This window comes from Myotis myotis, unplaced genomic scaffold, assembly GCF_014108235.1.
Source record: "Myotis myotis isolate mMyoMyo1 unplaced genomic scaffold, mMyoMyo1.p scaffold_m19_p_34, whole genome shotgun sequence".
Classification (NCBI taxonomy): Eukaryota; Metazoa; Chordata; class Mammalia; order Chiroptera; family Vespertilionidae; genus Myotis; species Myotis myotis.
The window spans coordinates 2,087,724-2,112,736 of record NW_023416340.1 but is presented as its reverse complement, the minus strand read 5'-3'; the positions used below and the strand labels follow the sequence as shown (position 1 = coordinate 2,112,736).

Sequence of the window (25,013 nt, the reverse complement as noted above, 5' to 3'; positions counted from 1 at the left end):
CTGGACACACAGATGAATGAGCTGCTGTCCAACCCACTGATGCTTTGCCATTTGTCTCACTTGCTCCATCCCTTCTCTCGGTGCTTGAGACCCTCTACCTGTTGAAGACAAAACCCAAAGTCCTTACCATGGCCTACAGCAGTGATGGCGAACCTTTTGAGCTTGGCGTGTCAGCATTTTGAAAAACCCTAACTTAACTCTGGTGCCATGTCACATATAGAAGTTTTTTGATCTTTGCAACCATAGTAAAACAGACTTATATTTTTGATATTTTATATATTTAAATGCCATTTAACAAAGAAAAACCAACCAAAAAAATGAGTTCGCGTGTCACCTCTCACACGCGTGTCATAGGTTCGCCATCATGGCCTACAGGGCCCCCCGATGCTCCCTCACTGTCCCTCTAACCTCACTCTTATGACTCCCCCCCTTGCCACAGCTGCACTGGCCACATGGAACCAACCAAGGGCCTTTGCACGCGCTATCCCCCCCAGATTTCTCCTGGCTCACCCCCTTACCGCCTTCAGTTCTTAGTGCCATCTCCTCAGTGAGCCCTTCGCTCCCTCCCTCTTTAAATAGCAACCTCCATCGTTCTCTCTCCCTTTTCTCTGGTTTCTTATTTTTCAATCCTTACCTGAGGATATGTGTATTGATTCTAGTGAGAGAGAAACATCGACTGGTTGCCTCCTGTAGGCACCCCAATTGGGAATCGAACCCGTGACCTTTTTGGTACCGCAGCCACCCGGCTGGAGTCTGTGGCTGATTTTTTCCTTCTGAGGACTTAGCGCTCCACGACTGTCACATCTTCTGGGTCTGTCTGCAGCTCGCGCCTGAATGCCAGCTCCATGAGAGCAGGGACGCGTCTGCTCCGGCTGTATTCACAGCACCCACCGCAGCGCCTGTCACACCGCGGGTGCTGTATACTCGTTTATTGGAGGGGACCGTCTAGCTATCCGGCCTTCACACCAGCCCTGTGCTGCGCGCTGCGGGGACACAGTGGTGACCTCAGTCTTCTCAGTGAAGTCTGGCTTCTCTGTCTCCACTGGGGCCAGCCTCCGACGCTGCCAGGCCACACTCTGGGTCTCTGCCTCTCTCCTTCTGTCCCTGTCCCTCTCAGTGTCAGCCTCTATTCCTATGCCTCTGAGCCGCCAGCCACTACAGGAGCGGGGCTGGGATATGAGAAGTGCAGGACCTGTCAGAGCCCAGAAATGGCACCTGCTGCAGCCTGGGGGTCCAGGAGGGCTTCCTGGAGGAAGCATCAGCTGAGCTGAGACCTGGTGGGGGAAGAGTCGGCCAGGCCTGTTGAGGGGACCAAGGGACCAAAACAGATGGAGCCTGTCCTTCACAGAGCCCCCCGTCTCACAGAACCCTCTAGTTCAAACCTGCCCCTTCTGTTTGTGTCTCTCTCATTTGCTCTTTATTCCTCTCTCTGAACCTTCGTCTTTCTCCCTCCTTCTATCTCTATCGTGTACCAGGATAATTCTCTACTCCTGCAAGTATCCACGTATCTGGATCTTCCTCTCCTTTTTGCTGAATGTCTGTTCCTGCCTCATCTCCTCCATCTCAGAGGGTCCCTTGAGCTCTCCGTCCCTCTAGGCTTGCCTTTTCTCTCAGTGAGCTGCTCCCTGCATCTCGCTACCGCCTGTTGTCTCCCATTTTCCCCTAGGTCTCTTTTGTGTTCCTGTCTTTCTTTTTAGGAGCTTGGTCGCCTCCTCACTGATCCCCAAATACATCCAGACCCCCTTCACTCTGGACCCACGCTGGTGCTGGGGGGAGGGGGACTGATCCAGCCCCTCACACCCACACAGGTCAGGTCCTCTGCTGTTAATGGTTAACCCAACCTCTATCTAGAATACACACACCGACCAGGCTGGGGGTGACTCCCCTGCCCCCCACCCACCCACCAGCTGTTCTTAAAGGACCAGGTGTCCTCCACAGCTCTTTGGCCCCCACTGAGAAGGAGGGCCCTGGTGTTTGGAGGCCTCTAGCCCTGAGGATGGGGGAGGGGGAGCTACCCAGTGCTTGGGGCTGCAGAGCTGTGTCTGGGGAGGCCACAGATTGCCCGGGAGGGGTGCACAGGCAGGGGACTCCATCCAGTCTCACTTGCCCCAGGCTTATCGCCTGGTGTTATTTAACCAGGGGTGGTTTTCCCAGCCCTGCCCAGAGCCCAGGCTGGCAGTGCCAGGGGTGACTGAACACCTGAGACCTGATGGCTTGGGGGAGGGGGTGGGAACCCTCAGTCCAAGAACTAGGGGTTTAAGAACTCAAGATGTGGACAAACCGCACCCCCTACCCACCGCCCTAATATCTGGAGGTGGGGGCATGTGGTCTGAAGAGGTGTGGGTGGGACCCCTGGGCGACCCAGGTCAGAATGTTAGGATCTTCCCGATTGAGTGACTCACACCTGGCCTCCTGAGATTGGGGCAACCATGGGTCCCATAGGTGTAAGACAGGGCTGCTCAGGGGCAGAACTCCCATCCCCCATCTGTCCATCCGCCAGCCTTTGTGCCCGGCATTCCCTCTCCCCTCCCCGGAATTGCCAATCCAGGTCACAGGGGAGGCCGCTGGGGTGGGGGCTGGGCTTCTGGGGCTGCCCCTTCCCCTTAACCCCTGCTTTGCCACAGCCTGCCCAGGCCCCGCCCCCTGACGTCAGCGAGCAGGAAGTCCTGGTTAATGATCAGCCCACCTGGACAGGTGCGGGACAAGGCCCGGCACATCAGAGGCGGCCGCGGGGGGAGTGCTTTTCACCCTGCCAGTCAGGGTGCTGGGATGGTCTCCCGGATGCACACGAGGAACCAGTTCAGGCTGCCCGAGTGCCTCCCTCTTGCGCGCTTGGGCCCCATGAGGCCCGAGGCAGCCGAGGACCCTGTTGGTGTGACCCACAGCCGTCAGCCTCCTTCCCCGGGAAGTCCCTCTAGCAACCTCCCCTAATTCTGCCTCTGCCCCGCACGTCTCGCTACCCACCCTCTGAAGCCTCCTGCTGCCCCTTTCCCGCCCCTCATGGGCGGAGTCCTCCTCCCCACATTCTGGGTAAATACAGGGGAAGGACCAGAAAAGAAACCTAATTCCCAAGCGTGGCTATGGCTCCCGGGCAACAGCCATCTCCTCTGGGCCTGTCCTGTCACCTGAAGAGCAGGCGATGGCTAGGCCGTCTGACCAGCCGCCAGCATCGGCAAAGGTCGCCAGCGGGCCTGCCCGGGCGGAGAGCGACACCTGGAGGACACACTGAACATCCTCTCCCTGCAGGACCAGTTCCGTCCCGCAGAGGGCGCAGCAGCTCACAAACTAAGGGACCAAGAAGGAAAAAACCCATTTTTCGGTTTATTGAAGGAGGAAAGGGGGCAGGAGAGGGGAGCAATAAAATGCTTTTGCTTCATTTATAAAGAGCGACATTTCCAGGAGGCGCCTTCTCAAGGAGGACGGGCCGCCTCTTCCCCAACTACGAGCAGCAGCAAAGCTAAGCCAAGGAGGGGAGAGGGAAATCGGAGGGGCCAAGGGACCCCAAACACCCCCCTCAGACAGAAGCCACGAGCTTTCTCCCCCCACCCTCAATGCGTCTACCCCAGGGACCCCTCTGGGAGGAGGAAGGGAGTATGTACACAGTGGGGGTGGCACTGGGCTGGGGAAGGGAGGGAATAATTTATCCGCAGCAGCGGTGGGCGGCAAGGGGACGGGCAGCAGACTGGTGGCAGTGGTGGCCTAGGGGTCCCGTTCTTTCTTAACCTTGATGTCTCCAGCGAGGATGGTGGCGATCTCGCCCTGCATGAAGGCCCAGGGGACAGAGGAGCCTACCAGCGGGCACTTGTCTCCGCTGGGGCAGTACACCTCACCCGCGGGGCCCTGCGCCTTGATGAACTCTCTCGAGCAGGGAAAGCAGAACTTGTGTCCGGGCACTGAGGGGCACTGGACGAAGTGGGTGTCTTCCAGCCGCTCGCGGCAGAGGGTACAGCACAGGGGGGCTCCAGGGGTCGCCCCGGTGCCGCTACCACCCCCGCTCACAGCTTCTGCCCCGGCGGTCGGGCTGACTTCGGCATCGCCATTTCGGGCCACTAGGCGATGCTGGGCTACCGGCTGGGCCGCGGAGGAGGCCGCTGGGCTGGCACCCCCTGCACGCCCGGGGCCCCCACCCCCACTGGGGTCCTTGGGGGAGTGGCCCAGAGCTTCAGCCACGTTCTTCAGGGCAGCGATGGGCGAGGGCATCCCGGGGGTCTCGGCGGAGAACGGACCACCCGGGGCCACCCAGTGTCGCTGCTGCTGCTGCTGCTGCTCCTCGGTGGTCATCTTCCCGGCCGCCTCGCCCTCGGGCTCAGGGGATGCCTTGCGACGGCGCGTGGTGGGCGCCAGGTTCCGGGACGGGGCTCTCGGGGGTGGGCCGCACAGGGCTGCAGGAGCCGGCTCGGGGTACTGCTGGGGCAGGGCCTCGGCGGGAGCCGGCTCGCGGAAGCTTCGGACGCCGTCGGTGAGCAGCTCTCCGAGCTGGCGCCACTCCCCCGAGCCGTGCCGGCGTTCGTATTCGAGGTACTTGAAGCCCGAGGAGGCCAGCGCCTTGCCCGGCTCCCGCAGAGCATCGTGAAACATCTGGCGCGCCACGGCCAGGACTCCCGCGTACACGTTGCCAGAACCACAGGGGTATTCGGTGAAGAGCTTCAGCTCAAACTCGTAGCCGGGCGGGCGGGCGGCCGCGTCGAAGGCGAACACGCGCCCCACCAGCCCGTGATCCTTCTTGAAGCGGACGTTGAAGGGGGCACAGGCGGACAGCGCCAGCAGCTGCTCCCGCACCGCCTTGGGGCGCCCGTGCCACTCCTCTGCCCTGCCCCGCATGGCCTCATTCAGTTCGGCCAGACAGTCCGCATTCCTCTGCTGCTTCTCCTTCTCGAAATCGGAGCCGAAGATCGGGCGGGCGGCACTCAAGCCGGGCGCCAGCGTCAGCGCTCGGCTTCCCAGGCCAGTCACGGCAGCTGCCAGCAGCCCCGGGGGCACCAGGCCAGGCATGGAGCCAAGCAAGGCCCTGCGCGCCCCCTCCACCACGGCGTCCTCGCGGCCCAGCCCATTGGCCAGGCGGGACCCCAGCGTGTACTCCAGGGCCGGCGAGGGCAGGGGGAGGCGGCCCGAGGAGGTGGCCCTGTCATAGCGGTCCTGGCCCGCAGCGCCGCTGCCGGTCCCCGAGGGTTGCGGCTGGGCCTGCGGCGGCGGCAGCTGGGGTCCCTGGGCAGCCGCCGCCGCCAGGTCCTTGCCGGTGGGGTGCTTGAGGGCCGGGGGCCCGGGGGAGCGGCCCTCGGGGAGCACGTGGCTGCGCTTGAGCTGGCGGGCGGCGTCGATGAGCAGTTCAATGCGATCGGCGCCCTCAAAGTTCACGCAGCCGCGGCACACGGCCTCGCTGAAGTCCCACACCATGGCCCACGGCATCTTGGGCAGGTCGCACAGGTAGCACCACTGGCGGCGGGACGCCTGCACCGACGCCATGGCCCCCGCGCGCGCGCGCCGCCGCCGCCGCCGGGCCCCCGCGCTGCACCCGCCGCCGCCGTTCGATCCGCGCCGTCGACGTTCTATTCGTGTCCCCGGGAAGCGCGAGCCACGGTCGGGCCTTGGGCTCGGCCTCCCCGCGGATCCAGGCCCGGCCCCCCTTCCCCGCCCCCTGGGCCCTAAGCCTTTTTCCTCACTCCCGCCTCCTTGAAAAGGCAGCCGCAGAGGCACGTCGGCGCCCCCGTCCGGTCCAGGCTCCGGGCCGAGGCGCACAGCTCCGGCCCAGTGATGGGCCGCCGCCTCGGGCTCCCGCCGCTCGCGTCGCTTTCGCCGCCGCCACTGCAACGGCCGCCGCCGCCGCCTCCACCTTCTTCTGCCCCAGAGGCCGCTTCGCAGGGAAAGTTACATAACGCGCCGGCAAAGCCTTCTGGGAAACGTAGTCCCGCCGGGGCCGGTTCTTAAAGGGGACGGCTGAGGGGGACTCGTCGCTTCCCTGCCGCGCAACCCTTACCAACTCCTCCAAAAGGGCAGGGAGTTGGGCGCGCTTCGGGGAGCTCGGGCACAAGAGTTGGGGATGAAGATGTGGTACCAAGGGTCAGAGGTACCACGAATCCAGAAATTGTAGGAGGCGGACATGTTTCCGAGCGTGTACATAGTTTCTGCTCGGACTTGCTGTGCAGCTTCGAGCACAAGTCTTGCCCTCTCTGAGACTGAGTTCCCCGCCCATCAAAGGTAAGCCAATGGCCCGTGAAGAAGGCAGGCGCTCCTGGGTTGGGGTGGAGGGGCCCTGATTGGATGGTTTCTGGGTAGGGGACGGGAAGTTGGCCATTTGATGGTATGCGGGGGTGGGGTGGGGTGTCCACTTGGCACTTTGTTCTCCCCAGAATCCTGGGTATCAGCCCCTAAGCCAGCCCAGCATCAGCCGGCTAAGAAGAGAGGCCCGAAGGCCTCTGCCTCAGTTGCCTCCTCTGCTGGAGCGGTAAGCGCCCTCCAACGCTGTTCCAGCGCTGACAGCGCGCTCTGGTGTCCAAAGGGTTACGACGTCCGTTTCTGCGCCCGCCTCCAACTTTCACTACAATTCCCAAAATGCCCCGCGGATCGGACAAACTGACGCACTTCCGCTGTCTGGGAGGTCTGGGGAGGCCTTCCTATTCCCACAGACTGTCCTACCTCCGACACCCCCCGTCAATTTTGCGGGGGGTGGGGGGTGCTTCTCCCGTGTTTTCGGGGCACGGAGTTGAGGGGATCACCACCTTCTACTGCTCCCCAATTGGAGTGAAGGGAAGGAGGCCCGAGATGGCGAGCAAGAGTGGGGGGCGGGGGATGTAGTTTCTGGGACGAGCAAGAGCCAGACCACCTTTCAGCAACCTGAGTGCTTACTACCTGATAGGCCCAGCCCGGCTCTGGCGACTCCCATGTTTTTTCTTATAATTTTTTTTTTTTTTTTATTGATTGCAGAGAGGAAGGGAGACAGAAATAGAAACATCAGTGATGAAAATCACGGATTGGCTGCCTCCAGCACGTCCCCTGCTGGGGATAAAGCCTGCAACCCAGCATGTGCCCTGATGGGGAATCAAACTGTGACCTCCTGGTTCACAGGTCCCCGCTCAACCACCGAGACATGCTGGCCCAGCCGTGTTTTTTCTTCGTGTCCTTGGGAATAGTGTGAGGCGGGCTGGGCAGGGAAGACAGGTCTCTAAGTTCTAACCCCCATTAGCCTCTTCCTAAGCCTGGGTCCATGCTAAGGACACAACAATATTTTAATGTATTGTCAGCGTTGCATACTAAAGTGTTTTTCAAACTAATCAGGGGCTGCCTACCCCACTCCCTCATCCAGCTGCAAGCATAGCAGCTCTGATTTTATGTTACCCACCTATAACTTGTAAAAAATGGACTTCTTGCCCAGCTGGCATGCTTCAGTGGCTGAGCACTGCCGACCTATGAACCAGGAGGTCACAGTTTGACTCCCCATCAGGGCACTGGCTGAGGTTGCGGGCTTGATCCCCAGTGTGGGAGGCAGCCAATCAGTGACTCTCATCGTTGTTTCTCTCCCTCTCTGAAATTATATATATACCAGAGGCCCGATGCACGAAATTCGTGCAAGGGGCTCGGCCCTCACAGCCCTGCCTGCCTTGGCTGGCCTTTGCAGCCCCAGCTTCATCCAGAAGGTCATCCAGATGGTTGTTCTGCTCTTCAGTCTAATTAGCATATTAGTTATTTATTATATAGAATATATATTAATGGACTTCTTTGGAAAGGACTCCTTTTGCTTCAACCTAAGCAATGTTATGGGCACCATCATGGCCCTTATGTGCTAGCTACATTTTTACGTAAGTTAAAGGTGCATCTACAACTATTAAAAGGGCCAGCAGGTATCACTGAAAATTGCATTTGGGTCATTCTCTAGTAAACTCTAGTGGCAGACAAGAGTTCTGGCCAGATGCCAGCTTCAGGTGGACTGGATTGGCACCTGATAAGTTTAAGGCAAGTTCCTAAACTCAGAAAGAAAAAAAAAGGAGACCCCCTAGCTTCTGCTTTTCACCGGCTACCTTCAGGTTAAGATGCAAACCTGCATATGAATGCTAAGCATGGTGCCAGGCCCCGAAATGAAGCATTGTAAGTGAAGTGTGTGTTTGTTAGCTGCCCATTATTTCAAAGATGCAACTCCGCTTCAGCCTTGGGCAGCGCTGAGGACACAGGAGTGACTGAGAGAGGCTCGGGCCTGGACCTGACAAGGCTCAGCCTAGTGAGGGAGGTAGACTTTCCATTTAACTGTAGATGATTAACTTCATTAACTTCAGATGATTAACTTCATTTCTTGGCAACTGCTGGGGGGGCGGGGGTTGTCAGACAAGGCTTTCCTCAGGAGGTGATATTTGAGCTAAGGCCTGGGAGATAAGTAGAATCTAGTTGTAGAAAATAAAGCCTCCTACATCAAAAGATGCCCATTTTACAGATGAGGAAAACGGAGGACCGTGGTTACGCAGCTGCCCAGGGCGACATCAGGGGCGGAGCCAGGTCTGAATCCAGGGAGGTGGTTATTACCAGCTTTGCTCCAGACTCTGCAGCAGGTTTCAGAGTAAGAAAATCAGCTCCTGGGACTCTTCCCCCTCCCCACGTGGGAGTCTGTGCTTGTTTCTCAATAAATTCCCACCTTTGCTATAAAAAAAAAATCAGCTCCTGCCTTCCTGAACGATGGAGGAAACACGCCTTAAGTATGTTTAACCGGTCTTCACTTGCAGGCCCATCCTAGGCGGGGAGGGAACCAGGATGCTTTCCTGGAGATGACAGTGCGGTGGCACCTGGAGGATGAGTAAGTAGAATAAGACGTGAACGCTGGCCTTCACGGTTTTAACAAAAGAAGGCTCCAGCCTCTCTAACTTCAAGGGTGTGTCGCCTGCTCCCGGGAGGGTGGGGCAGGTGTAGGGACTGAAATCCCAGGCCTGTCTCAGCCAGAGCCTTGAGTGATTATATTAAAAATAAGTTTATTGATATCTTGTCACCACTGAGGAGAAAGGAGGGGGCTGAGTTCTGGAGGTCAGACTGCACTGGGAGGCAGAGGACCCAACCTATACCTCCCCTTGAGAACTCGCCCCCCCCACCCGCCCCCAGAATACAGACTGCTGTCCCCTCATTGTCATCCACGCTCTGATTTGTCTCGCAGCCCCCACTCCCTCCAAAGTCTGGATTGGGAAGCGGGGAGGCCTCCCACAGATCAGTTCTCTTCAAGTCAAACCAGGAGTGATTAGGGAAGGGGGCGTGAGGTTCCCTCTGCAGCCCACCAAGGGCAATAAGAAATAACCTAAAATGGATGGCTTAGAAGTCAGGGTTAAGGAAAGCAGCCAGGCAGACAGCGCTGTACTGGAGAAAGGGCTGGGGGGCCCATCAACGAGGGCCCCCGCGAATCAGGCACTAACTAGTACAGGGAGTGGGGGTGTGGGGTGCCCACGCCCCTGCAGCAGGGAGCCAGGGTGCAGCTGGCACGGGGAAGGTGCATGGCCCTCCTCCGCCGGGCTAAGCTGGGAGAGGTGGTGCAGGCAGAAAGTGCAGACAAGCTTGAATCCAATGGTCGATTTCACGGAGATTTCCATCGCCCTCGCCTCTTCCGTGTAGGAAAACCTTTCCTCCTCTTGTGTGGGGGGGAGTCATGGGGAGGAGGAGGGGTTGGGGGTGGCCGGGGCGTCCCTTCCTCGCTTCTACGGGCGATGATCACCCCCCTGGCTGCCACCTTGGCCCGGTCCACGACAGCAGCCACCACAGACACGGGCTCTGGGGTGATCTCCACCTTGGGGGTAGGTGGAGGCAGGACAGGCCTGGGGGGTGGGGGTGGAGGTGGGGGCAGTGGGTCAACGGGGGTTCCAGGCAGCAGGGGCAGCAGGGCGCTGAGGGCCTCGCTCAGTTTGGTCAGTCCCTGCCGCAGGGTGCCAGCCAGCTCCCTGATGGCGTTGGCAGTCTCCTGCTGCGCCCGCAGGAAGTCCAGGGAGGGGTCTGGGGCCGAGGGCAGAGGCAGGAGAGGGGGTGAGGGGCTGGCGGGCGAGGGCGCCACTTGAACCTGTGGTGGTGGCTGGGGTGCTGGAGGGGCTGGGGGCGGTGGAGACAAGGCCAGACGGGGCAGCTGGACGGTCTGCAGGGCTGGAGGGAGCGAGGACTCACGCTCCTTGGGCGGTGGGCAGCCCCTTTCCTGGGGGTGGCAGGAGGGCCGGGCCCAGGGCTCCGGGCTGCTGGAGCCCCCTTTGCTGTGGGCTGGTGTATCTGCGGAGAGAGATGTAGGCAAGGTGTGCGTGACCCTGCAATGCTGTCTGGATTCCTCCCTTCCACCTCCACCCGCCTTAGCCCCAGAGCCGCCATCTTCAAAACTCAAGTCAGATCATGGCTTGCAACAGAAGCCCGCATACTGCGGAGTCAGTAGGTTATACTGAGTGATAACCTGGTAGCCTCGGGCGGCCTTAGTGGAAAAGGGTCCTGGAGGCCTGCAGCGGAGTCAGGCAGAGCCAACCTAGAATCTAGAAGGTTCAGATCATCTGATTCCCCCCCCCCCCCCCCCCCCGCCCCCTGCTCACTTCTCAGACCTCTTTGCTGGATCCCAGGGGGAGAGGTGTGGTGGCCGGAGCAGTAGGGGTTGTCTCCTATGCAGATGCCAGGGTTTCAACCTCAGCTCCGGTCTGTACCAGCTCACCCCCAGTCCTGCTGGGCTGCCTCCATCTCCTCTCACCTGGCATCTCATTCATGCCCATGAACTTGAACATAGTCCACAGGCAGCGGCTCCCGGATTTCCAGACCCAGCCTGAACCCTTCTCTCCCGCTGTGGACTCGGCATACCCCGATGATCACTTACTAATGCCTCTCGCTCACTTGCCCAGAGCTGAGCTCCTGGTGCTCCCAACCTGCTCCTCCCCCAGCCCCCCCACCCCCACCCCCCCATTGCGGCTTATGGCAGCTCTCCATCCTTCCAACTGCTCGGGCCAAAAACTTGTTCTCTTTTTCTCTCCCGAGGCCCCATCCATATACAAACACCATTGGTTCTGCCTTCAAACTAATCCAACACCCAACCTCTCCTGTCCGCCTCCACGGTCCCCACCTGGTCCAACCGTCACCTCCCACCTGAACCGTGGCAGGTGCCTTCTCACTGGCTTCCTGCTTCCACCCTGCCCCTCACAGTCTGTCCTCCACCAGAGCCTCAGGGGTCCAACTGAAATACATGTCAGTTATGCTACAGGGAAGAAGCCAGTCGCAAAGGACCACATGTCACGTGACCCATTTATATGAAATGTTCAAAATAGGCAAATCTACAGAGACAGAAAGTAGATTAGTAGTTGCCTAGGGCAGGGTGGAGATGGGGGAATAGGGAGGGGGGTGATGGCTAAGAGGTGCAGGGTTTTTCTTTTTTTTTAAAAAAAAATAGATTTTATTGATTTCTTACAGAGAGGAAGGGAGAGGGATAGAGAGTTAGAAACATCAATGAGAGAGTGAGAGAGAAACATCGATCAGCTGCCTCCTGCACACTCCCTCTTGAGGATGTGCCTGCAACCAAGGTACATGCCCTTGACCGGAATCAAACCTGGGACCCTTGAGTCCGCAGGCCGATGCTCTATCCACTGAGCCAAACCGGTTAGGGCCAGGGTTTCTTTTTCAAGTGATGAAAAGTACCTGAAATTGATTGTGATGGTTGCAGACTGTGCATATAGGAAAAGCCACGGAATTGCAGACTTGAGGTGGGCGGGTTATACGGTAGGGGAATTGTAGCTTAATGAAGATGTTAAAAAACACAAGTCGAATGTCTTTTGCAGCTCAATGCCTCCTGGCGTTGGTCTCGGAAGAAGGAAAGTCCTCAAAGACCCCAAGTTTCTGCGTGATCTGCCCCCACGGCCTCCCTGACCTCATCTCCCTCCCCACGGTCTGTACCTTGTTCATTTGGCTCCACCACCTTGGCCTTCTTATTTGTTTTTAAAATATATTTCTTTATTGATTTCAGAGAGGAAGGAAGAGGGAGAGACAGAAACATCAATGATAAAAGAGAATCATTTATTGGCTGCCTCCTGCACACCCCCTCCTGGGGATCGAGCCCGCAACCCAGGCATGTGCCCTTGGCTGGAATCGAACCTGGGACCCTTCAGTCCCCAGGCCAATGCTCTATCCACTGAACCAAACCGGCTAGGGCAGCGGTGGGCAAACTATGGTCCGCGGGCCAGATCCGGCCCGTTTGAAATGAATAAAACTAAAAAAAAAAAAAAGACTGTACCCTTTTATGTAATGATGTTTACTTTGAATTTATATTAGTTCACACAAACACTCCATCCATACTTTTGTTCCGGCCCTCCGGTCTAGTTTAAGAACCCGTTGTGGCCCTCGAGTCAAAAAGTTTGCCCATCCCTGGGCTAGGGCCATGGTCGGCAAACTGCGGCTCGCGAGCCACATGCGGCTCTTTGGCCCCTTGAGTGTGGCTCTTCCGAAGCCTTAGGAGTACCCTAATTAAGTTAATAACGATATACCTACCTATATAGTTTAAGTTTAAAAAATTTGGCTCTCCAAAGAAATTTCAATCGTTGTACTGTTGATATTTGGCTCTGTTGACTAATGAGCTTGCCGACCACTGGGCTAGGGCCACCTTGGCCTTCATACTGATCCTCACAGTAGGATGCGCCTGCATCCAGGCCTTTGCATTTGCTATTCCTTGGCCTGGAAAGGTCTTTCCCCAGACACACCTGCCTGGCTCCCTCCCTCACCTCCTCAGGCCTCCGCTCAAAGGCGGCCTCCTTGGGAAGACATTCCTTGATATTGTCCCTCTTAAATAGCTCCCATCCCTGTCCTTTTGTCTCCTGGCCAGGCCCTGTCCTCCTGTGCTGTTTCAGAGTCCTCACAGCCATTCTCTGGGATAGGTGCTATCATTATCATCCCATCTTACAGATAAGGCGACTGAGGCCCAGAGAGGTGTCCCAGATCTGGCGAATGGTAGAAGAGGGAGTGGAACCCAGGTAGGTTCCAGAGCCCACACTTTTATCCACTCCCTGGGCCGCGGCTGTGGGCCTGAGGGTGGTGAGTCTCACTCAGAAGGACATGAGAACTGCAGCCACTTGAAAATATGGCTTTTCGTCTACTGACTACGATGCACGGAAAGTGGCCCACTCCCCACACCCACAGGGCTCACGGAGGCACCATCACACCAGCGTTAAAATCCTATTTACCAACGTTGATCCTCAGTGTCCCTACCTGTAACTGGATGTGTGTCAGTGCCTGGGACCAAGGGCCCCAGTAACAGATCATCTTCCCGAGGGCCATTCCTGGGAGTCACTGACTCACCTCTGGCACATGCTTAAGTGCCTGACACACAGTGACTTCTCCATGTTGTTACTGTTTTTTCAAACATTAGGTCAGAGAGAAATGGTCCCAATTCTCTCATTGTCGATAAAGACACCTCAGGCAGCCCCAGGCTGTTTCAGTCCTTCAGTTCCTCTTTTGAGTTTTACACTGTGGGTCTTCTGTGTACTATTCTAATCAAGGAGCTTTAAGCACCTTCCTGCCTCAGGGCCTTTGCACGTGCTGTTCCCTCTAGCTGGATGGAGTGCTTTCCTCAGCTATTCATCCATTTGGCTCAATCCCTCTATTCAGGTTACTGTTCAAGGTTTACCTCCTCAGAGAAGCTGACCCTTCTTACCCTGTCTAAAGCAGACCTCCTTCCATCACTCACTATCCTCTTAATGCTTTATTTTTTTTTTAGTTTTTATAACCTCCTATATATGATCCATATTGGATTGTTTGTGGTCTGTCTCCCATAATTAGAACGTTAGCTTCATAAGAGAAGGGAAATTGTCTTTCTGCACAGTATTCCCCGCATCTACAACAGTGCCCGCCTCAGAAAGGTACTCAGTAAACATTTGTTGAATGAATGAATGAATGAATGAAGGGGCTGCACAGGTTTTGAAAAATAAGTTTAACATGTCTGCTCCAGTTCAACAGGGCCATTTCACAGATAGAAACACGGAGTTTTCATTCACACTGAGAATAAAAGTCCCAAGTGATTGTGTCTCTCTCCTGCTCAAGACACTTTTATGACTTCTAGATGCCCTCAAGATAAAGTCCACCCTCTAGCCGGTTTGGCTCAGTGGATAGAGCATCGGCCTGCGGACTGAAGGGTCCCAGGTTTGATTCCGGCCAAGAGCACACTCCTGGGTTGCGGGCTCGATCCCCAGTAGGGAGTGTGCAGGAGGCAGCTGATCAATGATTCTATCTCTTCATTGATGTTTTTATCTCTCTATCCCTCTCCCTTCCTCTCTAAAATCAATAAAAATATATTTTAAAAAAAAGAGATAAAACCCAAAGCCTGGCCTTCACTTGTAAGCCATGTGTGACCCAATTCTGGCACACTCATTAACTTTCAGTCATACTAATTGTTGTTATTGCCAGGCAATCTAGCCCAATTGCTAAGTGCATGGACTGTGAGTTGCACACATGTGTATTCCAGTTTTACCTCTACTACTTACTTGCTGTGTGACCTTGGGTAGGTGAAGGAACCTCTTTGAATCACAAGATCCTCAACTGCTTTGTTTGATCATGTCCCTCCCTTCCTCAAAACCCTTCTGTGGCTTCCCAAAGCACTTCCGGATAACATGCGAACTCCTCAATCCAGCCTAAAGGCCCTGCAGGGTCTGGTCTTTGCTGACCTCTCAAACCTCATCTCAAAACATTTCCGTTCTTCAATCTTTCCACTCTCCCGCTCCTCTCTCCAACTGGGAGACTTCAATTTTCTAAACTGGTCAAGCTTTCTTGCTTCCAAGCCACTGTACATGCTGTTCCTTCTACCAGGAACACTTTCCTAGCGCTTCATCCTCACTTTAAGTCTCAGCTCTGATTTCTCCTCCTCCAGGAAGCCCTCCTTGACTTCCCAGGGTAGGTCAGCTGGGAGTCATCACTGTCTATGAGTCTGTCTTCCCCACTGGACTGTGTTTCCTCAGTCACAGAAACACTGAGGTTTGATTCACACTAAGAACAAAGGTCCAGATTTTTGTGTTTATTTCTTGCTTAAGACTCCCAAATGCCTTCAAGAGGAAGTCCAAAGTCTGACCTTCAGTGTGTCCCCAACACTACCCACCATAGGACAGTGCCTGGGGAATAGCTGTGTAAGAAATAATAACCCAGACTCAAGGCGAAGTGGAAAATCGTGTACTCAGCTCTCACCATCTCCTCGACTCTGCATGACCTTGGGGGTTAACAAACCTCTGTGAGACTTTGACTTATAAAATAGTGAAGCAGCCCGTACCTCACAGCATTGGCAATTATATCAGAAGCTAATAATGAATGTTCCAGAGGCCATGTTCTAAGCAATTTATGCATATTAATTCACTTCATCTTTACAGCAACCTTTGGGTAGCAACTGCTTTTTATCCCCATTTTATAGATGCAGAAACTGACCTGCAGTAACTTACCCGAAATGACACAGCTGAGTGGCAAAGCTGTGGTTGGAGCCCAGTCTGCCTCCAGAGTCACTACCCTACAAGACGTTCAATTGAAATGATGCCTTGCCCTAGCTGGTTTGGCTCAGTGGATAGAGCATTGGCCCGCGGACCAAAGGGTCCCTGGTTGGATTCCGTCAAGGGCAAGAGCTGTGGGCTCCATCCCCAGGAAGCAGCCAATCAATGATTCTCTCTCATCATTGATGTTTCTAACTCTCCCCCCCTCTCCCTTCCTCTCTGAAATCAATAAAAAAATATTTTTAAAAAGATTCTATCACAAAATTAAAAAAGAAGGAAAAAAATGATGCCTGAGCTGATGACTCTGGGTGTGGACTCTGGGGCCAGGCCTCCTAGGTCTGGGTTCTGTTCCTGATTCTGACAGTCACTCGCGGTGGAACCCGAGGCAAATCATTTCACTTTTCTGAGCCTCAGTTTCCCCAGGTTTAAAATTGGGATAATGACAGCATCCCCCTAGCAGGGTTGTAGTGAGAAGCTGATGAGCCACCTAAAGGGCTTGGACCAGTGCCAGGCACACAGCAGACTCTTTGCTACGGTGATGCTTAAGGAACTCACCTGCCCCTCGGTCTTCCCTGCGGTCCTCGGACAACACATAGCGCTGGGTGTAGGCACTTGGGGCCAGTGGCTGTGAGGGGGGCGCCGCTGGGGGCTGCTCCGCCCCTGCGCCAGCGCCTGGCCCCGCCACACCCGGCCCGAGGATGGCAAAAATGGTCTCCTCCTCGGCAGAGAAGGCGTCCTCGGCGGTAGCCCCAGCGCCCTGCGTGGAGTGCGGCACGCGGGCCAGCTTCTCCTTGGTGCGGCGCTTGAAGTCGTTCCAGCGCTTCTGCACCTCCTGGCCGGTGCGCTTCCAGCTGGTGATGCCGTTGATCTTGGCCGCGATGCCGTCCCACACGCGCCGCCGCTCGGCCACGCTCACCCGACGGCTCTGCGCGCCGTAGAGCTGCGGGTAGTGGGCGCGCACCTCCCGGATCAGGATCTGGTTCTCTTCGAACGAGAACCGCGGCTTGCGCAGCCGGGTGGTCTCTTCCGCTTCGCCCGCCGCCGCCGAGGCCATGGCGCCCCCCGACGCCGCCGTCCGGCCGCCTGGCGCATGGGGGGCGCCGGCGCTGCGGGCACAGGGCGCACCGCGCTGGCGGGGGCTCGGCGTCCCCCGCGCCGCCAACCCCACCCCGGCCGGCCGCTGCGACACCGGCTCCTTAGTACCCGGGGCCAGGGATGGGGGCAGGGGACGGGGGGCGATGGGCCGTGGGGGGCAGTCCGAGTGCCTAATAGCAGCTGACACCCGTGGAGCGCTCCTCTCCTGCCAGTGAGGCGCCAAGTGCCAAGCCGAGGAGTTGATGGAAACTGGGGAGGATCTGGAGGGGTGGAGGGAAATGAGGAAGAGCGGAAGAGGGGGTATCTGCAGGAGTCGGAGGAGAATGGGGGCATAGGACAAGTGCAAGCAGAATGGGGGTGTTTCGGAGGTCGAAAACGCACAAGGGTAACGGGGGTGCAAGATGCTGAAGGGGAGATGCAGCAAGAAGGGGGGATCTGGAGCAGAGGAGCGCTCTGGGGGTTCCGGGCCAATGGGACGTCTGTACGACCATTATGGGAAGGGGTCCTCGGAGGGGATGAGCAGGAAGAGCGGCGAGTTGGGGGCTCCTAGGGCAGGGGAGCTGGGACCATGAAATATTAGGAATTGGGGTCTGCAGAGATGGCGGGGGCTTGCTAGAAATTAAGGGGCGCTCTGGGGGTAATGGGAGTCAGGGATTAGGCGGGGGACAGCGGAGGCTATGGGGGGGGGCTCATGGAAGAGTGAGGGTCGCGGAGGGTGGGGACCGAGTCGGGCCGCGGGTCACTCACCGGCGCCGCCGCAGCCCCCGCCTGCCCGTCGGTCCAGGCTCGGGCCCCTGCGGCCTCCTCCCTCCCCCCGCTGCTCTCCGTCCTCCCGCTCTGGACCCCGCCTCCCGCTGCCGGGAGAGCCGCGGCGCAGGCGCAGCACACGCCGGTGGGTCCCCAACGCCCCGACCGCCGGGGTTTCACGCCCCGCCCACGTCGCCAGCGCAGGACCGCCTCCCGCCAGCCTCCGCCGGCCGCAGCCTCCGGGGCCACCGCGGCGCACGCGCAAAACCCCGTCTCACGCATGCGCGCCGCTTGCCTCTAGCCTTGGTACCCAAGGCTGTCGCCCTGCGCAGGCGTCGCCCTCCTTGCAGGAGGCAGGAGAGATCAGGGAGAGAGCGCGGGGACCGAGCGGCGTCCCCGCCGTTTGGACTCTCAGCCCACCCAGCTCCATATCTATGCATATGTTTTTTTCTCTAGCAGAAAAGGGAGGGAGACGGCGCTGGAGGGATGCGCTTTGTTTCCATGACAACTGCGTGGGTGGAGTGAAAGCGGATGGGGCGGGGGGCGTCGTAGTAAAACCGGGTTGTCGCCTCCTTATACTCGCCCCAGCGCGGGACTGCTCGGGATCTGCTAACCACCTATTACCCGTAGGGGCGGGGCACCCTGGGAATGTGTTGTTCCGGGCGGGCGCAGTAACTATGGCAACGCATAAACCTTCCATCCATGCCTGGCGTTCCCCCCCACCATCTACACATTTACTTCTCGAGGTAAGGGAGGGAGACCTGAGTGAGAGCCTCCTCGGTAGGGAGGGTGATCCTGGCGCGGGCATGACTTTAAGCAAACGCGTGGAAGCAGGAATGAATCTAGAAGACCGGTTGGGTGAGCTGGAAGGCAGGATGCAAGGCGGGCCGAAATATTTGTAATTTAGTAACCCGCAGGAGACTTCAAGGTCATCAACCAACGGTGCTTCATCTGTTCAACAAATATTTATTGAACGTCTATACAGTTCCAGGTGCAGTGAATACAAAAGACAAAAACCTATACCTTCATGGTGCTCACTCTTCACTTGGGAGAATCAGACAACTGGCAAAATAAATAGACAAATAAGTGAGAAGGTGATAAGTATTATGAAGAAAATGGAAGGGGCCCTAGCCGGTTTGGCTCAGTGGATAGAGCATTGGCCTGCAGACTGAAGGGTCCCAGGTTCGATTCTGGCCAAGGGCACATGCCTGGGTTGTGGGCTCGATCCCCAGTAGGGGACGTGCTGGACCAGGCAGCCGATCAATGATTCTCATCATTGATGTTTCTCTCTCTCTCTCCCACTCCCTTCCTCTCTGAAATTAATAAAGAAATATATTTTTTTAAAAATGTAAGGGAAAAGGGTTGGGGAGTATGGTGTGTGTGTGTGTGTGTGTGAGTGTGTGTGTGTGTGTATGTGTGTGTGATTTTAAAATAAGGTGGCTAGGAGAGGCCTCCTTTAAGCAGAGAGGTGACATTTAAGTAGAGAGGTGAAGCAGGTGAGGGAGCAAGTGCAGCCCGGGCCAGGACTTTGCCTGTTGTGTTACAGGAACATCTAGGAGGCCAATGGGGATGGAGGGAGCCAGGGGCGGGCAGGGTGGGGAGCCAGATGGTGCAGGGTCTTGTGGGTCACTGCAAGCACTTCGGCCTTTACCCTGTATGAGATGAGAGCCAGGGGAGGGCCCTGCACTGGGGAAGGACTTAGTAAGATTCCTCTGGGGACCTGCTTTCAGGGAGCCAGGATGGAAGCTGGGAGCCCAGCGAGGAGGCCACTGCAGTGGTTCAGGTGATGGTGGCTCCAACCAGGGTGGCAGCGGGGAAGGTGAGGTGAAATGGAATTGCATAGGGAAGTGAGAGACAGAAGTCGAGGGTGACTCCAGTGTCTTTGGCCCGAGTAACAGGACGGATGCAGCTGCCAGAAGCAATGGGCAGAGCTGCAAGTGGATCGGGAGTTCAAGTTTGCCTCAACTTGAGATGCCCATTAGTCTCCCAAGTACAAATGTCAGGTAGGCAGTTGGATATTTGAGTCTGGACTCCAGGGGAAGAGCTTCAGTCTTGAGGCAGAAATTGAGGAGTTGTCAGTGAGTAAGTGACCTGTAAGTCCCTAAGGCTGGGAGAGGTCCACCAGGGCGCCGTTGTAGATAGAAGAGAAGTCCAGGCCTGAGGCGGGGGCACTCCAGGAGAGGGCTGGGGTCAGCAGAGGAGGCTGAGGGAGGAGCAATCAGGGAAGACAGAGGAGAACCTGGCAATGTGATGCCCTGGAGGCCAAGTGAAGGGTGCAAATCCAGAAGGAGGGAAGGGTCGTGGATGCCAAATGCTTGCTAGAAGCGGAGTCTGATGCAGACTGAGAACTGGCCACTAGAGCGAGCAAGATGGACGTCACCGGTCATCTAGAAAAGAGCCATTTTTGGGGGCAGTGGGGGGGGGGTCTGCAGCTTGATTAGGTGGGTTCAAGAGAGGGTTTGGAGAGAGCCAGTGTAGATGATTCTTTGCAGCACAGAAATGCGGTGGTATCTGAAGGGGGAATGGGATCTTGGAAGGTTTATTTCAGATGGTAGATGTAACTATGTCATGTGCCAATGAGAACGATCTAGAAGAGGGGAGATGGATGCTGCAGAGGGGAAAGGGGAGGTTTGCTGGAGCCCTGTCCTTGGGTCAGCACGGTGGGTGGGTTCCAGGGCCCCAGGGGAGGGTGGTCCAAGGGGCATCGCTGTTCTGCCACAGTGACGGGGGAGGAGGGGCATATGGGCAGGAAGGCGGGCAGGTAGCAACACGAGGTGTCAGGAAATGTGAACGTTCTCTTCTCCTTCCTGGCGTTGTCTCGGTAAATTAGGAAGCAGCGTCAAGGTGGAGGGAGGTGCTGAGGTTGGAGAGAGAGGGGAAATCATGAGATAGTGAGTGAGTGGCCGGGGAGAGGTAGACACATAGACCCAACCCCTTGAGGTTACTGGCTATTAAACTGAAATGAGATGCGTCGCTGTGGCCGCGTGTCTTGCTCTGGCTGTATTTTTCCGAGTGGGTGCAGGTGCAGACTGGGTGGCAAGCTGACTGTCCCCAGGGCTGGGTTTATATGAGGCCCCACATGGGCCCCATGAGGGGACCGGGTCCAGCAGTCAGGGTGGCCCATGCAGGGTCTTACGGGCAGTGTTAAGGCAGTGGGCCTGAGCCAGGAAGCAAGGGCCTGCCGTGTGCTTCAGGAAGGTGTCGCCCTGGCCATTGTGTGCAGGCTGGATGGGAGGGGGCAAGTCTTTTGGGCAGAGTCAAGAGGGAAATCTAGAGCAGGGACAAGGAAGGGGTGGGGATACTGGGCCAGGGCAGAGATGGTGGGAAAGGTAGAAATTAATTGGGAAGCATTTGGAAGGCGGAATGTAGAGTGCAGAGCCTGTCAGGCTGGGGAGCAGGGAGATGTGTAGGTGACACCCAGTTCTCTGGCCCAGGACCCAGTTGGGGACATAGGGTCAGATAGGACATGGTGAGCATGAAGTGTTCAGTAGATGACATTCACTGAGTTTTGTACCCTCTCCTCCCCTCCCCCAGAAAAAGAGATATTGAAATCCTACCCCTCAGTACTTCAGAATATAATCTTATTTGGAAATAGATTATTGGAGACGTAATTCGTGAAAATGACGGCATACTGGAGCCCTTATAAGAAGAGGAGAGAGACGCAGAGGAAAGACCGAGATCGGAAGCCAGGGAAGGCCAGGGGCTGCCAGAGGCTGGAAGAGGCGAGGACGGACCCTCCCCTAGAGTCTTCGGGGGGAGTGTGACCCGGCCAACAGCTTGATTTCAGATTTCTGGCCTCCAGAACTGTGAGAGCGTGCATTTCTATTAATTTTTTTAATCCTCATCTGAGGATATGTTTTTGTAGATCAGAGAGAGAGAGAGGGGGGAGAGAGAGAGAGAGAGAGAGAGGAAGTGAAACATTGATCAGCGCCTTCCACACATGGAACCCACAACCTAGGTATGTGCCTTAACCCACAACCTTTCGGTGACAGGACGACACTCTAACCAACCTAGCCAGCCGGCCAGGGCCATTTCTGCTGTTTTAGGCACCCAGTTTGCTATGGGAGCTCTCGGAAAGGAATACGCTGGGCATCTGGCGAGGCACCCAGGATGCCGCTGGTGCCAGGGAAGTGTGGGCTGAGGGACGATTTGCGTCTAAGTCAGGCCTGGAGCCAGGGAGCCACTGGCAGAGGTGAGGCCTAGACTTGTGTAGGTGTGGGGGTGTTGAACAGGATGCAGGAGGTCAAAGGGCAAGGCCCCTGGAATGGGGATGAGTTAGGGAAAGTGTCCTAAGGCCTGTTTTCCTAACTAACTGTGGGTCCTGACCCATTAGTGGTCCAGAAATACATTTAGTGGGTCGCAGGCAAACAAACACAGTAACAGCAGAGTAGGAAATTGTCGGAGGGCATTCTAAGTATTGCTTTGAGGGCCTTTTGCTTCAGTTGTGTATTTTCAGAGTTTGTTTTTTTTTTTTAAATATATTTTATTGGTTTTTCACAGAGAGGAAGGGAGAGGGATAGAGAGTTAGAAACATCGATGAGAGAGAAACATCGATCAGCTGCCTCCTGCACACCCCCTACTGGGGATGTGCCCATAACCAAGGTACATGCCCTTGACTGGAATCGAACCTGGGACCCCTCAGTCCGTAGGCCGACGCTCTATCCACTGAGCTCAGAGGTTTTTAAGACACATCCTAGGATCGTGGCAATTGCTCAGTTCTGGAGTCAGGCTGTCTGGTTTCCAGTTTCCCCACTTACTTGCTGTGTAACCTGGGACAGGTTGCTTAGCCTGTCTGGCCCTTGGCTTTCCTGTCTGTGAAATGGGGATTAGCCCTAGTGTCTCCCTCATGGGGTGTTAGAATGTTAACTGGGTCCATATGTAGAAAGCATTTGAGCAGGGCCTGGCATGTAATAACTATTTTGTTATTATTACTAAGAGTACTTTTTTTTTCTTTTTTTAAATATATTTTATTGATTTTTCACAGAGAGGAAGGGAGAGAGATAGAGAGAGTTAGAAACATCGATGAGAGAGAAACATTGATCAGCTGCCTCCTGCACATCCCCCACTGGGGATGTGCCCGCAACCCAGGTACATGACCTTGACCGGAATCGAACCTGGGACCTTTCAGTCCGCAGTCCGATGCTCTATCCACTGAGCCAAACCGGTTTCGGCAAGAGTACTCTTTTGTGAACCTTGGTTTCAGAGGTGTGTGTGTGTGTGTGTGTGTGTGCGCACATGCGTGTGTTAGATCGTGATGTGAACTCCTTGTTGTGGGCTGCAATAAGAAGTGAAAGGAACTGGATCTAGGAGAGGAAATTTGTTCTTTAGACTTTTCAAACCATTAAACCAGGCCACCTGGATTATCTAGGCTGAGCTCCCTTACTTAAAGTCCACCGAGGCCCTGGCTGGAGTGGCTCAGTGGACAGAGCATCGGCCTTTGGACTGAAGGGTCCAGGGCTCGATTCCAGTCAAGGGCACATGCCCGGGTTGTGGCTCAGTCCCTATTAGGGGGCGTGCAGGAGGCAGCCGATCAATGATTCTCTCTCATCATTGATGTTTCTGTCTCTCTCTCCCTTTCCCTTCCTCTCTGAAATCAATACAAATATATTTTTAAAAAAATATAAAGTCAACCAAGTATCGACTTTAATTGCATCCATAAAACACCTGCGTTGCAGCAGTGGGGTTAGTGTTTGACTAGCTGGGGGGACAGTAGCCTCACCGAGTGGACACATCAAACTGACCATCGCAACCGTAGACACAATCAGTAATGAAACCACATAGCATGTTCGCTGGTGGTTAAGGGGGAAAGGAAGGTAGAGCAGGCAGGAGGGATCAGCAGCGTGAGGATGCGAAGGCCTCACAGAGGAGGTGATATCTGACCAAAGAACGGCGGGAGGTGAGGGGGCAAGCCACCACCAGTGGGAATCTGGGACAAGAGTGATCCCAGGAGGGGCAGGGTGTGTGCAAAGGCCCTCAGGCAGGTATGTCCTGGAAGCATTCCTGGAACAGCGAGAAGGGAGTGAGAGGAGAGGTTCAGAGAGAGGCCCCGGTGAGGACTTCGGCTTCTACTCTGAGTGAGGCAGACGGCAGGAGGGCCCCGTGCGGAGGAGGGATGTGACCTGACTTGTGTTTTAGCGGGGTCACTTTTGTTGGGGGTGGAACGTGTACTACAGGCCCTGGAGCCCAGGAGGTCAAGAACGGAAGAAGCAGGGAGACGGGTGAGGAGGTGACTGCCACAGTCCTGGTGAGAGGAGTTGGGGGCCGGGTGGCGTGGTCAGAATCTGGGTGTGGTCAGTACGTTGAGGGGGGCGCTGACAGGGTGTCCTCTGGGTGTGTGCCTTCCCTTCTGGACATGATGAGGCGTCCAAGCGGGGATTCCTTAGGCGGTTGTCTGTGATGAGAGTGGAGTCTGTGAGGAAGGTTTGCATTTGTCAGAATGACTGTGGGGGAGGGGGAGGAAGGAAGGAGAGGAAAGGGACAGAGTGAAAGACACAAAGAAACAGGACGCTAAACCTAAGAGAGATCTCAGCATGGTCAACAGATCAAAAACAGGGACTTTAGTTAGTGGAGCTACCTTTCCATTTGCATAAAATTCTCCAGCGTGGCCCAGATTCTGGCCAGCCTTGGACATCAGCTCTTTTTTTTTTTTTTTAAATATATTTTATTGATTTCTCAAAGAGAGGAAGGGCGAGGGATAGAGAGTTAGAAACATCGATGAGAGAGAAACATCGATCAGCTGCCTCCGGCACCCCCCCCCCCCCCCACTGAGTATGTGCCCGCAACCCAGGTACATGCCCTTGACCGGAATCGAACCCGGGACCCTTGAGTCCGCAGGCCGACGCTCTATCCACTGAGCCAAACCGGTTAGGGCTCGGACATCAGCTTTAACCGACAGTCACAACACACTAGACCCCTGGACCCTAACAGGAGCACAAATTCAATTTCGGAGTCTCACGAGATAATAGGCACCTGACCAGAGCGGGGAGGGGAGATGGTGGGCACCCTGACCTGAGGGGGAGGGGAGATGGTGGGCACCCTGACCTGAGGGGGAGGGGAAATGGTGGGCACCCTGACCTGAGGGGGAGGGGAGATGGTGGGCACCCTGACCTGCGGGGGAGGGGAGATGGTGGGCACCCTGACCTGAGGGGGAGGGGAGATGGTGGGCACCCTGACCTGAGGGGGAGGTGGGATGGTGGGCACCCTGACCTGAGGGGGAGGGGAGATGGTGGGCACCCTGACCTGAGGGGGAGGTGGGATGGTGGGCACCCTGACCTGAGGGGGAGGGGAGATGGTGGGCACCCTGACCTGGGGGGGAGGGGAGATGGTGGGCACCCTGACCTGAGGGGGAGGGGAGATGGTGGGCACCCTGACCTGAGGGGGAGGTGGGATGGTGGGCACCCTGACCTGAGGGGGAGGGGGATGGTGGGCACCCTGACCTGAGGGGGAGGGGAGACGGTGGGCACCCTGACCTGAGGGGGAGGGGGATGGTGGGCAGAGCGGGGGAAGGTGAGGTTCAGGAATCCCACCTTTGGCGTGTACACTTCAGGGCACAATGGAACTCTGTGGGGTTCTAGGGCCATCTTTAAGGGACCTAATTTTTCTTGTTTCCTTTTTTAAAAAAAATATTTTTATTGACTTCAGAGAGGAAGAGAAGGGAGAGAGAAACATCAATGATGAGAGAGAATCATTGACCAGCTGCCTCCTGCACGCCCCACACTGGGGATGGAGCCCACAACCCGGGCC

General features: G+C 56.3%; 2 protein-coding genes and 1 long non-coding RNA gene across 4 annotated transcripts; 1 reads left to right on the top strand and 2 right to left on the bottom strand.

Annotated features, from left to right (window-relative positions):
- Positions 1–3,297: 3,297 nt before the first annotated feature.
- IRF2BP1 (interferon regulatory factor 2 binding protein 1) lies at positions 3,298–5,866 on the bottom strand. Its single transcript, XM_036302915.1, has one exon. The coding sequence runs from the start codon at positions 5,461–5,463 to the stop codon at positions 3,700–3,702; it is 1,764 nt and encodes a 587-aa protein (XP_036158808.1). The 5' UTR covers positions 5,464–5,866; the 3' UTR covers positions 3,298–3,699.
- Positions 5,867–7,602: 1,736 nt separating this feature from the next.
- On the top strand, positions 7,603–11,991 carry LOC118652793. The gene is made up of 3 exons (XR_004966702.1): positions 7,603–8,542; positions 8,706–8,776; positions 11,751–11,991. It is a non-coding gene; the product is annotated as an uncharacterized LOC118652793 (long non-coding RNA).
- On the bottom strand, positions 9,078–17,452 carry LOC118652792 (Myb related transcription factor, partner of profilin). Of its 2 annotated transcripts, none has more exons than XM_036302916.1 (3): positions 17,271–17,452; positions 15,984–16,783; positions 9,078–10,215 (listed from the first exon to the last, which is right to left on the bottom strand). In XM_036302916.1, the coding sequence occupies exons 2-3, from the start codon at positions 16,480–16,482 to the stop codon at positions 9,539–9,541; spliced, it is 1,176 nt and encodes a 391-aa protein (XP_036158809.1). In that variant the 5' UTR covers positions 16,483–16,783; positions 17,271–17,452; the 3' UTR covers positions 9,078–9,538. The 2 variants fall into 2 exon arrangements, with proteins under 2 accessions (XP_036158809.1, XP_036158810.1); XM_036302917.1 differs by having other exon boundaries at positions 15,984–16,534.
- Positions 17,453–25,013: the final 7,561 nt, after the last annotated feature.